Here is a 15,703-nt window from a genome sequence, read left to right on the forward strand (position 1 = left end):
TAACTTGAATCCATTCGTTTGGGTCCCAGCCTCTGGAGGAGAAAGCAAGATTGCTCCATCCTCCATGTGACAGCCCTTGTGATATTTGAAGATGGCTATCATATCTCCCCTCAGTCCCCTCTTATCCAGGCTAAACATACCCAACTTCCTCAGCCATGCCTTGTAAATCTTGGTTTCCACCATTTATCATCTTGATCTCCCTCAGTTTAGATACTATGTTGTGTTCACGGCAGATCAGATTTCCAGAGCTCGGGCCATTTCTGTGTTTTAGTGTTTGTGAGATTGCCGTAGGTTTTTAATGAATAAAATTTGCTTGGCTGAAAGGCACATGGGAAGACGGAGGAGTAAAGAGGAATTATTAAACTGAAACATGAAGGTTGATTTCTTTTTTAAAAAAAGTTTATTGCAAAATTCAGTGTTTGGTAGCACTTCCAGAGTTCACTAATTACAGTACAGAACAAACCAGCAATCCATGTTATATCCTGATTTTGGATCTTTTATGCACACAAATATGCTCTTAGTCATGCTAATATAGTATGTACTTGGAACAATAACTTACGATGTGGTCTGTTATACACATATTATTTAGTAATGGAAATCCTTGTATAAAGAAGAAGATACAGTAGAACCTTGTTAAACTGCAGGACCAGCTAGGTTTTCCCCACAAACACAGAATGTGCTCCTTAACCGTTTCATCTTCAGCAAAGTTGTAACAGCAAAAAGTACTGTACTGAGGTCTTTTATTACGGAGATGTCATTAATTTAGCCAGTTAATTTAGTATGTTAACTTTTCTAGAGGTATAGTGACAAATAATTCATAAGGTAAGCTTGCTAAATAAATAAATAAATAACACATTTTGCAAACATAAGTTTCATGTTTTGTTCATTTACTTGCTAGTTCCAGAAAAGTAACTCACCTCCCCATTGGGGATAGTGCATGTCTCCCACTTGCGGCTGCAATTTATCAAGGTTCTGCTGTACATTATAAAGTGCTGAAGTTATTCAAAGCACACTAAACTGCAGTTGTTTTCATGCAGTTTTCATGCAGTGAGGGAGGAGGGTGGATTGCAAAAGCCACTCCTAATGATAGAGCACCCTTTCCCGTTTTTTTTGGGGGGGGGGGCAGCTTACCACCCTGAATTGAAATGACTCGAGTGGGACATACTTCCAAATAAGTATGCTTAGGTTTCAGACTGGTACAGTGGTACCTCTGGTTGCAGATGGGATCTGTTCTGGAGGTCCGGTCGGATCCCAAGGTTTCCACAACCTGAGGACCCCTTCTGTGCAAGTGGCGAAACCTGGTAAAATACTTCCGGGTTTGCCGCATGTGCATCTCAAAGTTTACGTAACCAGACGGTTACATAAAGGGAGGTACAACTATATTTCAATGTTAAGGACACTTAGCTTGCAAGTATGTTCCACTCTAAAGATCAACAAGAATCTTCGTAAATGGGTTTGAACCTTAAACACATTGAAAGTGCAAGGACCTCAAAAAATGTATTCGGGTCCCAGTGGTTGCTCTCTTTTAAAATCGGATTGTCCCTCATTTCTATGGCTGACAATGCATAAGCATCTTAGCGGAGCAGTCAGCATACAATGCCACTTCTACTGAAATACTGAAATGCATTTGAATCTGTACTGTGTGTATCCAGGACCAAAAGAAACATTTTTATTTTCTCATTTTGTCCTCCTGAGTTGTCTCATTGACAAAAAAAAAAAAAAAAAAATGTGTAAAAGTGGGACAAGCAAGCTTGTGTTACCACTGATAGTTATCTATTGAGTGTAAGTGAATAGCTGACATGTTGCCTTGTTTAATCATTCCCTTTCTTTACACATAATTGACTGTTAATGGGAAGCAAACCCAACTCTGCAGCCAATTGAGCATCCAGGGTGGTGGCATAATCATTTTTAGGACCAGTTATTTGATGCCTGTGGCAGCTGTTGAGTACACTTGTTAAATTTAAAATAAGAATCACACTGCAAGTTTCTTTTTGCTTTAGGTTCTCTCTAGTGATCCGTGTGCAGAATTTAGCTGTTGTGAACATTCACAAACACATGAGACGCCAAGGCCCAGCTCATAACGTTTGGCTCCATGTGATCCCCGGTTTGCCTGCTTAGGGGCTCATAGCCCAGTGTGAGTTGCATGGAGTTGATGATTGCCATGTGTGTAGTCATGACTGCTCAATACAGGGACCGCTTTCAGTCTTACAAATGGCAGAACTTTGGGCTATATGACACACACACACACACACACACAGTCAGTGCTTCCATGCAGCTCAAAGCCCCATACAAGGCAGTGTCTGTAGGCTTGAGCATGTCTTGCACCACCTGAGAATGTGAAACCTATATACTTTGGTGCAAGCCTGGCTCAAGCCTACAGGTGTAGGGAGACTCACTGTGAGAGCTGAAGGCCTGCTTCACAACATACAAAAGGAAAGGAAAGGAAAAACAACCAACATACAGTAAAAAGAAGGTATTGTCTTGAAAATTCTCTCACTAGATTCAGCAACTTGTTTAACCACTGGGTTCAGTTTTACTCAACAGCTGGAACTATGATTCCTGTTCAGGACTGAATTCAAGAACAGCATGTTTGCGTGCCTTGTGTTTTAAAATAGTTTGTCTCGAAAAGAACAGATAACACTGCTACCTACACCTTAAAAAAACCCCATATCAATAAAGTTTTACAAAATATCAATGCATTTAAAATACCTGTGAAAAGTGTTAACCCCCTACCTCCCCACACTTGCCCATACAGACATTGTCTAATAGTCTTAAAATAAATAGGTAATTTTATTTTATATTTTAAAAAATGCAATCAAGTTGGTTTATCTAACTACCAAAAGAGAGCATGACTTCAGCAGTGCTCAGAGGGAATCCCCACTAAATTTCAATGAGATGGGAAATCTTAATGAGAGACCAGGAAGGGCTGGAGCAGTAGTCTTTTGCCCTGCCAGTTTGGGGGTAGAAGAGGACCATGGGGTATGCAAACTCCAGAGGGGTCCAGCTCAAGTCCCTCTCTGCAAAACAGGCCAATTTAGAATCCAGTAGATCCATGTCTGGCCCAGTTCTACCCCATAGGGACCCTGTCCAAACTATAAATGAGCACAGGATTCCAGCCCTAAGGTTGCAGTTTGTATGCCCACTTTTAAATATGCCCTATTGAAAGCACTGAAAAGTTCTGAATAAACATACATAGGGTTGGACTGTATCGGCGTTAAATCTGGAAAGATAATGGTCCCATGAAATATCCACAATAACTGGCCATAAAAATAGAATAGTAACCTCCAACTTCCCAACCTACATGAAGTTCAAACAAGTTTTAAAAAACAAACCCTGTTAATTCTCTTCGATATATCATTTAGCTCAACCCCCTTTACCCCCCCTTTACCCTCTCTGAAATTAGTATCTACTAATTAAAACAACTAAAAAGTTCAAAATAACTTATTTTGTTACAAGACACATCCTTGCTCTTTGTCTAATGCAATAGTTGGTTTCTTCCCCGTGATTTTGGAATTGGGAATACGATAGCTTGAACCACAACTTCATGCTAGATAGGAGTGCGCTTAATGGAGGTCAATGGTGGGGGGCATCAGAATTTGTGGTGTTTATACAAAAAAACTAACAATAAATCTTTCTGAAAGGGTTGATAGCATCTGTTCACATTTATGATTTTGCATTCCCTTTAAAGTGTAGATTTGAGAAGGTGGATCAGGGCTGATGTGCTTTGCCCCCCCCCCAATCTAAACTGTGTGTGTGTGTGTGTGTGTGTGTGTGTGTGTGTGTGTGTGTGTGTAAAAAAATACTCAGGCCACGCTATCACTGCTTCTTGAAGAATCCTCGTTTCTTCCAAGATCAGGCTCTATAAAGTCTTCTGGTACATCCTGCAAAGGCTTTGACACATTCTCTTCTACTGGGTCCTTCTTCCTTTGACGTACCTTCTTGCAAGGCCTCACCAAAGAAAGGAACACGGCAGCCAGCAGCATCCCAGCAGCACAAGAATAGAATGCAGAGCTATAGTTCTTTGTGGTATCCACTAGCATACCTATAAGGGCGAGAGGGGAAAATATATATATATTGCAACATCATGTCAAAAGCTGCGTTTTGTACAAGCCTATAAAAATCTCTTTGTACAAGTTCATTAAAATTTTTTTGCAAAGTAGTCCAGAGCTGTAGCTATGGAACGCCTAAATGAAGTTTGAGGATTTTATGCAAGATAATTTAAAGGAAGATACTAGATACTATTATTTACTATACTAGATGATTTAAAGGAAGATATTAGAGGAAAACGCTGAGGGAGAAGTGCCACTTGTGCATAAACAACATCTCTCCTCCCCCTGCACATATTATTAACAGTAATGCTGCTGATGATAAATAATTGCACCCCGCCCATCTGACTCTGGCAGCATCCAACATATCCAAAGCATCTTAAAACTTTGCACTTCTCTCATGCTATATCCCTTCGTTTGCAGGGTTAGAGTTCTGTGGGTAATTTCTAAAGCAAAAATGTATACTGCAGCCACTACCTCCCCCAAATTACTTAGAAGATGGGCTTGCAAAAATCACTGGAAAGAATGACCCTTTTGACTAAAGTACTTCCCAGTAAGTGTACTCTGGATTTTTGCCCATGATTTCCTATGACCTCATGCTTGTAAACAGTTTTCGGAATGTTGTTGCAGTTCCTGAACTGCAGTTCTCAAGCGAGCCTTTTGCAAGCAAAGGTAATTAAAAGTCATTCTTAGAAAGAGTATTACCCCACCAGTGCAAGGCTTTCCATGCATGTTGTGGTAGCTATTAACAACCACATAGAATCACGGCTGTCTAGGATAAACAGGTTTTCTTAAGGAAGAAGAAACTACTAAAGGAAGAGACCCCCCCCTTATTTAATGTCTACTTGGAATAAGTGAAACGACCCCTTCCTGTTTTTGTGTTGTTGATAGTGTCTGTGTCTTTCAATCAAATGTGTTAGCTGATGCCCTTCTCATAAGCCTTGTGCATCATTTAGACCTTTCCCCTTCAAGGAGATTGAAGGGCCCCCCATGACCTATCCCCTCTTTGTTCTTTGCTTACTTGCACTTGAATTGAAAACAAGAATGGCCTTGGGCAGTCACCTTCTCACCTGATTGTCAATTCCCACCATAATTCTTCTGAGGAGTAACACACAATAGAGATTCTGAAGCACGTTGTAAATTAAAAGTACTATACAATCATATCTCTTGTTACATTTGCTTCAGGTTACGTGTTTTCATGTTGCGTCCCGTGGCGACCCGGAAGTACCAGAAAGGGTTACTTCCGGGTTTTGCTGCATGTGCAGACGCGCAAAATGACGTCTCGCGCATACACAGAAGTGGTGAATTGCGACGCACACGTGCGCAGGTTGTGTTCCTTTCATGTTGCGAACGGGCCTCCGGAACGGATCCCGTTCGCAACCAGAGGTACCACTGTACTAACAACAACAGTGCCAGCAGTCAAGTTGTCTTTTGTCTATCCTTGGAGATGGCTGAAATGTGTTGCGGGGAAGGGATTTCTTTTCGCTTAGGTGTGAGCTACTTAGTCTCCAGCGAAAGGTAACCTGGATGGCAGTAATCAGGCTAATTTATTTAAGGGTGCTGATGGTAACTTGGTTTTCTGGAAAATGTGCATGTGCTGTTGTGTAGTGTCGTCTTCCAAGATGCAGCCATTTCCAATTGCTAACCTGCTAGTCACTGTTTTCCATGAATGCTCCCACATCTTTCTATTGATCTCACCCTTAGCTCACCTCTAGTTGTTTGAAAGCATTTGTTCCCTTTCCCAGTTGTTACCTAGCTAGAACAGAAATTAAGAACAGTTGGGTGCATCTCATTTTTACCTGCAAGGGGTGGTCCAGCCAACCCTGATAAACTTTGAATAAATACGTAAACTCCCGCAGCAGAGGACATCTTCTCTATGCCGACGACGTCATCTTCAGCCAACATAGGGATGTGTGTGCCTGCCACTGTCCCAAGCATGAACCCGAAGTAAATGCTACATATCATTAGTCCCCAAAAATTGTATGCAAAAGGGAAGGCAAAGAGGGCAATATCCAGCAGAATGACACAGATGAGTTCAATGTAAATTTTTCGGATAGGCTTTTTGTTGAGGACCCAGCCGGCGCTGATTCTGCCAAAGACCTCGGCAATTGCCATCGCTGAGAGTATGTATGCGGAGTGGTCCTTGTTTATTCCAAGGCTCCTGCTAAGTGGAATGATGTATAGGGAAGGAGCAAAGAATCCCAGAGTAGCAAATAAACCAAAAAGTGCATAACAAATAAAGCCATGGTCTTTCATCACAGAGAAGTCTAGGAGTTGAGGTTTTGGTTCCTTGGCAGGGATGCTACTAGCTTCTATGAGCACCTCTGTGATTTCCTTTGGTGGTCCTTCACTTTTCAGTTCTGATTTGGCATCTCCAGGCGTGTTGCGAAGTGAGGTAGTTACTTCTACTCCTGAGTCAATGGAATCTATGGAGGTGCGTGTCTGTTCATTTTCAAGCATGTATTTTGTCTGACTCTGCTCTTCTGCTGCCGACACACTCACTTCTTCCTGCACTTTGATTATGATGGGCCGCAGCAAGAATCCACAGGCCGCAATTCCAAGCTGCAGTAGGCCAACAAGCAGGAGGCTATGCCTCCAGCCAATGTGCTCCTTCAAAGCAGTGATAGCTACAGATAAGAAAAAGTAAAACACATCTTTCACTGATGGAACAGGAAGCTCTGATTTACAAAGGTAACACTGAGGCTCAAGTTTTAGGGTCAAGTTATGCCCAAACTTGTTCATAGTGTCTCCTACACACTTGACTCAAACATTTGGGACCAGCTTTGGCAGTATATGAAGCAGGATCTAAGATATAAGAAGATGTTAACAAGGAACGAGGTTTCATGCACCGCCTGGCCTCCATATAACAAGCCATTTCTCACATATGCTATGCAGGAAAGCAGGGATGGTGACAGTATATATCAGCTCAAACTAGGCACAGACACTGTCTGCTTGTTAGGGGGTAATCTAGTTCAGAGGTCTTACTTTCCCAGGTATGTTAACCTACACCCTCTGGAGAAAGAGATAGGGAAGGTATCTTTCTCAACCGCATCAAGATAGAAGGCAGGCTCTCCCTTATTCTACAACACAGCTGGAGATGACGCAGTTTAAAGGCAAAAGGGAGTTTTTAAAATGGCAAAAGGACTAGGAGAAAGCAGAACTTATCTTAGCACGTTTGAGAAGGCTTGATGTAATTCAGCTTTTTGAGATCTCAGGTTTGGGATTTCTCAAGTGAGAAATCCTCTGGTTTCCATATCAAATAACGTTTCATATAGGCTCTGCGTTATTCCAAGGTAGCTGGGGTTAGCGCTTAGCGCTAATTTTAGCTTGGAAAAAACTATATTGGGAACCCACCAGATTGTATGTCATCGGGTTGCTATGCCCTTTAAAGTTTGTAAAAATAGTGCTAGGCTGAGAGTGGGGGCATGGGTTTGCCAGTGGTGGTGGCGGGAATAGTCTGAATTCAAATCTAACAACCAGCAGGTTAGAACATAATTACAAAGATGGGAACTTTGCATTTTCTCTTCTGCATGCTTTCAAGATATAAAGGTGCTGTGGTTATATTTATCCCCCATTCTCTGTTCCCAACAATGTATTTTTGCACCTCCACACCTGTGACTTTCCAACTGACTGTTCCTGGGAGTCCACATAAGAGTGGAAAGATGATTTGGCTCTAGCAAAGGACCATGCCTGACATATATCTTCTCTTGACCGATTTCCTCCCAAAGATGTAACAGTTCTTTAATGGAGGTACAAGGTACAAGGATATTAATGATCTGTGCTTTGGTGACTTGGAGCAAAATGACCCACTGAACCATTATAATCTGAACTTTGGGGAGCCTCCACAACCAGCTCAAAATTTGTGTGCTGGAACTATAGCTGAAGGGGTCCAATTTCCTCTACACCACCATGCCCAATCCCTGGATTAGATGGCCCTTAATCAAACATTTGGTGGGAGTAAGGTCACACCATTAAGCCAACTGAGCTGTTTTAACATGTATTTAAGATTCAAGTTAACATTGTGATCATGGGAAAATCTCAGAAGGGTATTTCAGTACCTGGTGCAAAAGAGAAGACAGCAAAGCATTCTCCTGTGGAAGCTACCGCTGTGACTAATGAACGCTTCTTGTCAAAGTACTGTGACAGAATGGTGACTGTAGGCAGAAAAGCAAGGCAGTATCCTAAGCCTATAAATAAAAGCCAAACAAATGCTATTAGTGCATGACAATAGCGGAATTGCAGACATTGGATGAAACCATTTCATTAGTGTGTGGTTTTTTTAAACCACTCACTCTAGACCAGGGGTCAGCAACCTAAGGCCTATGGGCCACAAGCAGCCCACAGGGGTCATTTAACCGGCCCACGAGCCACCCTGAACCAAGCTGCCTGGTCAGCGAGTCCCTGCGCTGTGCTAAACCGTGCAGGGACTCGCTTCCGCAGCGCCAGAAATCACGTCTGTGAATGTGCAGACACCCAAAATCGCGTCTGCACAGACGCAGACCCCGGAAATTGCATCTGCGCACACGCGATCTGGCCCATGGAGGTATCTCCACTGGAGTAAACAGGCCCAGGCGAGGTAAACCTTGCCAACCCCTGCTCTAGACATACCACCCACAATTAGTGATGTTGCTTGCTAAATATTTGCAAAGTTGGCCATTTCTTATTAACAGCAAGCGTAATTTTTCAAGCTATTTGAATGCATCATACCAGGCTTCTGAGTGAGGTTATCTCTTTAGTTCTACCCATCTATGATACTGTTAATAACAACAATAACAGGTAAGTTTCCATAAAGCCCAATAACTCCACAAACCCAAGACCCACCAAGAATTAGTATTAGGAGGTGGTTGTTTTTGCAAGATTTCTTGGCCATTATGAACCTGGAGGACTTCCAGCCCTGAATATAAAACATTTATCTTGGGGGGGGGGGGGAGAGAGATAACTGGCAATTTCACTAGACGATGGACCATGTTAACTTACCTGAGACTATGCCAATGGAGATGTACATTTCGACAACTGTGCGTGCAAAGGAGCCTGTGACCATCCCAGTACTGATCAGTAAACCTCCAATCACCACCACCAGGCGATGACCAAAACGATTAGTCAGTACTGTAGAAAGAGGAGCTGCAAAAGAGGGAAACAATTTTTTCCCAACATGTACCTCTTTCAAATTACAATAGCGACTCTCATCATATGCAATAATAAGCTTTGCTGGCTTTTTATTATATTACAAGTGGCACTGTATTATATTACAAGTGGCACTGTAGTATTTATCTTGCATAAACCATGGGTTGGTGTTAATTTAAAAACAAAGGGCCTAGCTGCTATTTATTTGTAAAAAATAAAAAATGCTTTAATTTTAGGCAAATTCCAGGTTGGCAGATCCCCAATTAACACCCCTCCCGGCACACTTTTGTATGAAATATGAAATAGCTGACACCATGTAGGTCAATGTTCCAGTGATTCAGTTTCAGTTCCATATTTGCTTTTCTTTGCTTTTCCAGAGGACCAGTAGACAAGGGCTCAAGTGTAATTTGCCTTCTGTCAGTAAACTTGAATTAAACTACCATACAGAGCATATGCTAACACACAAAAATTGAAGGGAGACTGTTTCCCAGAAGGTTAACTAATGTGATTTAATTAACTCGAAAAAACAACTGTTAATGTCAGACACAAGCCTTCATTGTTCTGGTCCCTTTTTTCAGACTTATTTTCCCCTAACCAAAGAACTGGTTTGATTGAGTTGCCTTCTTGGGATAAACACTAAGGAGCAGTGTCTGCTGGGAGGAGATTCCTCTGTTCTAGCCACACTGAAACCAGCTTTGTCCTTCGCTTTAACTCTCCATGCATTACAATGGTGGAGGTGGAGCAAAAGTATATTGTGCCCAACTCTTAACACTACTTTCTACATCTTCTCTCAGATTATTTTGCCCTCTTGGTCCCTTCACTCTCTTTAACATTTCTTTCCTTTTCTGTTCTTACAGAAGCACATCTAAATCCTTGGAAGTGTCACAACTGACCTTGAAAATTAAGCAAAGTAGTGTTCTTATGCATCAGCTCTAGTTGTTAAGCCAGCCCTATAAATGAGGGGAGTCTGAGAAATGGAGGCTTTTAAAAGTACTCTCAATCTGTGTGTGTAAACAGGGTGTCCAGTGAACCTCTGTGTGCATTTTGCTTGTCAGTGTTTACCAACAATTAACATAGTACGTGGATACCATACATATAGTTTCTTGGTACTTTTGTAGGACTGTGATATATGTGCAAAATTACAGCCCTACAACCACACGATCCTAAGAGCCCAGACTTCTACAGAGTGAAAAGGGATAGCTCAGTCGGTAGAGCATGAGATTCTTAATCTCAGGGTTGTGAGCCCCAGGTTGGGTGAAAGATTCCTGCATTGCAGGGGGTTGGACTAGATAACCCTCATGGTCCCTTTTGCTCTACAATTCTGTGCTTCTATGAAATAATAGGTAGGCATGCTTCTCTTTGCATAGGGACCAGGCTCTCAGTTTAAACACAAGAGGTGCTGCATGCTCACCTGTAAATGTTAGTACAAAAACACATATTGAGATAATCCATGATATCCTACTGTTGCTTTCATCAAAACTTTCCATTAGGTCTATAAAGAAGACTCCAAAAGACTTGATAATGCCGTATGTCAGGGCTTCCACAAAGAAGAAAGCAAAAGCCACAATCCAGCCCCATCCTCCATCAGGCACTTTAGTATAAACATTGGGAGCAAGGCATGACATTCTTGTTGCTTTGACAGTCATTTTTAACCTGGAATGACAGGGAGAGACAGAAACAGAGCGAGATCAGCACATTTTCTAAGAACATCTCATATGTCTGCTTGGAAGTAGGCTTACTCAATTCAGTGGGGCTTACTTCCTCCTAAGCAGGCTTGGGATCACAGACCTTGTTACAAAAGGTAACTTGTCTTTTCCATCTCACACAGAGATTTTCTGCTGCTTCGGGACCGTATCCTAATGGAAGCATTTTCCTTTTAGGATAAGATTGAACTAGTTGAATCAAGAATCAGAAAAATATGTTTCATCGTAAGGACCAGCTGGTTCCATTTAAGAACAAGCAATTAAGAAGCAGTCATCTGACTTAAATACAGTGGAAAGGAGGTAATTTAGTGAAAAACCCATGACAGACCCAAAGGCCCTGTGAAATTTCACAAATGCTGTGAAAGGGTTCTCCCAAACTTGCAGTTTTGCATTGCATAAGCAGACAGATGGCAACCCCTAGAAGGGACTCTGCCTTCCATCCTTCCTTCCAGACTTGAGTTCTGTCGCAGCCCAAGCCTATCTATGATTCTAGTCAGCAGTTGCACATGCTAAGGTTTCTGGATAATGTTGATAAAGGACCTACATTGAGCTGCTTGGTGTTGACTTCAAGACAACAAAGTCAAGCCAACTTGTTTCTTGTGCAGCTGCTTTATATAACCCAGGTTAATTTCAATCCAGCTAGGGACTTCCTCATAGCCATCTAGGTTTTCTACATACTGCTAAAACTTTTGAGGTAACTTTAAAAAACAAAACAAAAATAACTATGCCACTATTGTGCATCACATGCATCCACAAGCTAGGGAATTCAGACACACTTGGCAAATCTCCTTAGTTCATGTTAGAAACTCAGATATATGAGTAAATCTCCAAAGGGCACCTTAAACCTAGGTTGCGGTCACCACAACAGAATGTCTAGGCTCCATTTTCCTCCAATGGTGTTCTTAATTATTAATAATAATTTCATTTCTATATGACTTTATATTTTAAAGAAATAATCTCAAAGCAGTTAAGAGAAGAATCTTAAGTGGCACTTTGCTTTCCCCCATATTTATTTACCTTCTTAATTTATATAGCTGCCCCATAGCAGAAGTACTCTAGGAAGCCAGTGTGCTATAGTGGTTAGAGCGTCTGACTAGGACCTGGGAGATCAGTTTTCAAATCCCCACTCAGTCATGAAGCTCAGTGGGTGATTCTGGGCCAGTTTTGTGGGCAAATGATACCCATTTTGTGATCATCTTGCTCCCAGGATACAATGCAACCAAATTTGTTTTCAGGGTAGTAAATATATTTTCAGAATGCTCTGCAGAGACACTCTCCATAGAACACACAACCCTACAATTAACTTTCTGCATCTGACCAGGTAGACATAATTGAAAGGGGGGGGGACTGGTTCACTGTTTTGGGATTCTTCAGTAATTTACCTTTCCTCTGAATGTCCTTAAGCTGTAGTTTCCTAGAGGTAAGGACTGGTTTGTGTTATGAAATATTGGGGAGGAGAGTGGAAGATGTCCTTCAGCAAACCTTCATCTTGCCTCACCTCAACAGCTAGCATTTTTGTTCTTATCAGTTTTACTCATTTTAATTACTTAGAAAAGTCTGTACATGAGTTTTGAAAACAATATCCAAATGCTCCCATTGTGTGGCAAGTTCTGCTACACAATTATAACTGTTTCAAGTTTAACTGCATATAATATGTAATTGTTTATATATAATAGATATTTTATCTTCTAGTTCGTCTAATTGTAATGTATGCAGAGTACGGTGTGTCTAAACCATTGAGAGTATCTTCAGTGCGTTTAGTTATACCTTCATTTGCCTAGGATTGGGCTCTGTTGATTCTTTTAGTGGTAGTACTGAAATATCTAGTAGGTTATTTTCAGAATTGCTTATGGAGAGAATTTTAAATGCATTAAAACATGGTCAGCAACTATCTGAAAGGTTATTTTCTAGTAACTTAAGAATGAATAATATTAGCCTTTAAATGAATCCCACTGGCATTGTACTTCTTTCACCTGGAGACTATAACTGGGCTGTAGATTGGAGGTAGTTTTTGAACTTGAGTTTGCAAGAACCAAATTAAAGGAAGATTATCTTTTATCCATTCATCAAATCTAAATATATTTCATTGCCATCCTGTAGTACATCCATTAGATGCAAGGCCAATAAAGGTATAGAATGCTTAGTAATATGCAAAGAATTAACTAGCTATGAACAGCAGTTGCTATCTCTAGTAATGCCTGCAGTGCGCAGGTGCTTATGAAATCACAGGACAGGACAGTCTATGCCCCAATGATCTCGTGTTTGAAGGAATCTGAAGCCTATTTTTTCAACCACACTGTGTAAAATAAGAGCAACAACTCTTTTCAAATTGCAGTCTTGATGCAAACTGGCTAAAAATATCAGTGCGATAAACCATATCAAGTCATGTTAGCATTGCAACAAATCCTCTGAAATACTGACTTGCAGATGAATTTTTCATCATGTGGGGCAGAAGGAAAAAGACATTCATGGACTGCATTTTCGCTGTGACTGTGTAACGTGCTTGGCTATACAGAAGTTAAAGGCAATGCACTCCGGTGCATCTGCAAGGCTGGTCTGGTTTTGAGAAAATACACTCTCTCATCTCTGCTGTGCAGGACATGCTTAGATACCAGTTTGATCCACTTCTGATGAGTACCATGCTGTGAGTCCCATTGAGGGCATTCCAGCCTCCTGCTGCTGCTCAAGCAAAGACCTGACTACAGCCTGGGTAACAGAACTTAAGCAGCATGCCAGGCTGAATCAGGATAGGATGATGCCTGCAGAATTTGCAGTCAGAGAGAAAAGCGAGGGAGACACTTTTAGCGCCCACGTTGCGCCATGCGGTTATCCTTAATCCGGTTTAAAGCGCCTTGATACCTTGTTGGAATGCAGAGATGTCCAGGTCTATAGCATTGCATAAACGACCCCAAGCTAAGTTTCTTTAAGGAGGGGTGGCCAATGACAAGAGACCACACTATTGTGTGCAAAGAGGTTCCTCTGGGAGAGGGGGAAATGCTTTCTTCTGAAGGGAGAAAAAAAACCCAGCCCCCTCCAACCTGAAGGGATATGGATGAGGAAAGAGCCCATCTACTTTCCTTGTGATGCAGGAAAGCTAAGCCCTCCATATGTCTGCATCACTTTGCACTTCACAATTTAGCGGGCTCCTTCAGAAGGGGCCACATAGTCTCTCTCCCCCCCTTAAAAAAAAAAGGTATGTAGTATCAAATAACGTTTAAAAAGAAAAAGCTACAGCAGCAAGACAACCAAACTTCAGTGTCCAGAAGAAAAGCCACTTACCGAGTCGGTAGATGCTGCAGCTGCAACTTGGGCAGAGGAAACGGAGGAAGGAAAAAAAAAATTCCTCCCCGAGCTGCAGAGCAGTGCAGCTTTGGCCTATGACCCGGTCAGTAACATGCTGAGGTGGCCTGGGAGGAACACGCAACCCTTTCTGCCGCCTCAGCTTCGGGACCCCTTTTGGAGAGGGTGGAGCCTGCGCCTCAGACAAGACCCTCTTCGCTTCGGCGGGGAAGAGAGGAGCAGGTCGCTGCTCCCCCACCCCCCGTTACCCGACGCAAGGCTCTCTCCGCCGGTGCCAAGGCTGCCCCATGCCCAGCGGGGTGCACCGTCCGCGCCTAGCTTTTCGAGAAGGGGGGTCCCTGTGGGGCGCCGCTCCTCGCCTGCCAGCTAGCCAGGCGGGCTCCCTCTTCGCACCCCCCACCTGACTCTCCTCCGCCCGGTCCCTCTCGCAACTGCGGCAGTGCTGCTGCTGTGCTCGAGCTCAAGCTTTTTATACCGGCTCGAGCCGGTCTCCGCCGGCGGACCCGGCGCGCGCGGCAGCAGCTCAGCAGCGCCATGTGCGCGCCGGGCCCGGCTTTGCAATTGCAGCGGAGGAGGGGCGGGCTGCTGCTCCCGCGTGCTCTGAGGGGAAGGCGGGGCGGCGCAGAGGCAGGGGCGCGCGCCGGGCGGCGGCATGGGGGGTGAGGGCGAGAGGCGCTTCAGATAGCGCGCGGGCCTCTGCCACGTCTGCTTTTATGTCGCGCCGCTTTCCCTCAGACCTTGCAGAATAATCTTATTTTTAATTTGCGCCGCGGGCGTTTGAGGCTCCTCTTCCAAGTGGCTCCTCTCCACGAGGCAATGCCGCTGCCTCTATTCCCCCTTCCCCCAAAAGCGGAGACATGATAGTCGACCGCCTCTTCAGCCGAGTTTGGGGCAACGGCTGGAGAGCTCGCCTAGCCAGAGTTCCTCACTAGAGCCACCTTTATGTCCTTTCTCGAAGTGAGACTGGGCATCCCTGCCACCCTCTGGGGAATGGACATCATCATGTGCCGCCTCCTCTCTCGCCCATAATACGAACTAACATTTGCCCCCTTTGCTGTGCCCTGTAAAGGATGCTTTCCTGCTACCGTCCTCCTTTATTGGAGCCTTTGGGGGGGAAAGAGGGGAACCCGCTCCCTAACTTCGCCCTGCTGGGTCTCTGGAGTGAGGTGTGCAGTTCGAGTATTGCAGGGATCGTTGTGCCTTAAGGCAGGAGGAGAGCCACTCCTTCAGCCAAGAGGAGCGCGCCCGGTTGGCCAAGTCTGCGCTGTAAGGTCCCTTAAGGTGAACTGCGCCGCAGGCAGGCAAGGCAAGCAGCTTTCTGCTCGCTGCAAGCCGCCTGGAATCTTCTTCCCCGTTATCTGCACGGATTTCTTGCTCTCTCTCTCCCCCCCCCCCCACCGCGTGTTCTGCATTTCCCTAAGAATGTGCGCGCGTGTACATCTTGTATCTGGAGGGTCGGGACTTGGGAGCCGCTCCGTGCGCTCCCTATTGGCACTAGGGAGAGCGAGGATGGGCTTCATGTTCATTCCA

At 43.6% G+C, this 15,703-nt stretch overlaps 1 protein-coding gene across 1 annotated transcript; it reads right to left on the reverse strand.

Moving 5' to 3' along the window:
• Nucleotides 1-381: 381 nt before the first annotated feature.
• Nucleotides 382-15,331, reverse strand: SLC16A6 (solute carrier family 16 member 6). Its single transcript, XM_083727611.1, has 6 exons — nucleotides 14,153-15,331; nucleotides 10,582-10,823; nucleotides 9,024-9,167; nucleotides 8,105-8,233; nucleotides 5,846-6,673; nucleotides 382-4,042 (listed from the first exon to the last, which is right to left on the reverse strand). Exons 2-6 carry the CDS (start codon nucleotides 10,814-10,816, stop codon nucleotides 3,804-3,806), a joined length of 1,575 nt encoding a protein of 524 aa, XP_083583737.1. The 5' UTR covers nucleotides 10,817-10,823; nucleotides 14,153-15,331; the 3' UTR covers nucleotides 382-3,803.
• Nucleotides 15,332-15,703: the final 372 nt, after the last annotated feature.

The sequence above is a fragment of the Podarcis gaigeae genome (assembly GCF_964106915.1).
Source record: "Podarcis gaigeae genome assembly, chromosome: 2".
NCBI classification, from domain to species: domain Eukaryota; kingdom Metazoa; phylum Chordata; class Lepidosauria; order Squamata; family Lacertidae; genus Podarcis; species Podarcis gaigeae.

Coding starts and splice junctions, on each gene's coding strand:
- SLC16A6 (XM_083727611.1), bottom strand. CDS start 10,816: ATGACTGTCAAAGCAACAAGAATGTCATGCCTTGCTCCCAATGTTTAT. Junction 8,234..9,023: donor CTCCATTGGCATAGTCTCAG/GTAAGTTAACAT, acceptor TTTTATTTATAG/GCTTAGGATACTGCCTTGCT. Junction 4,043..5,845: donor GGCTGGACCACCCCTTGCAG/GTAAAAATGAGA, acceptor TCGCCCTTATAG/GTATGCTAGTGGATACCACA.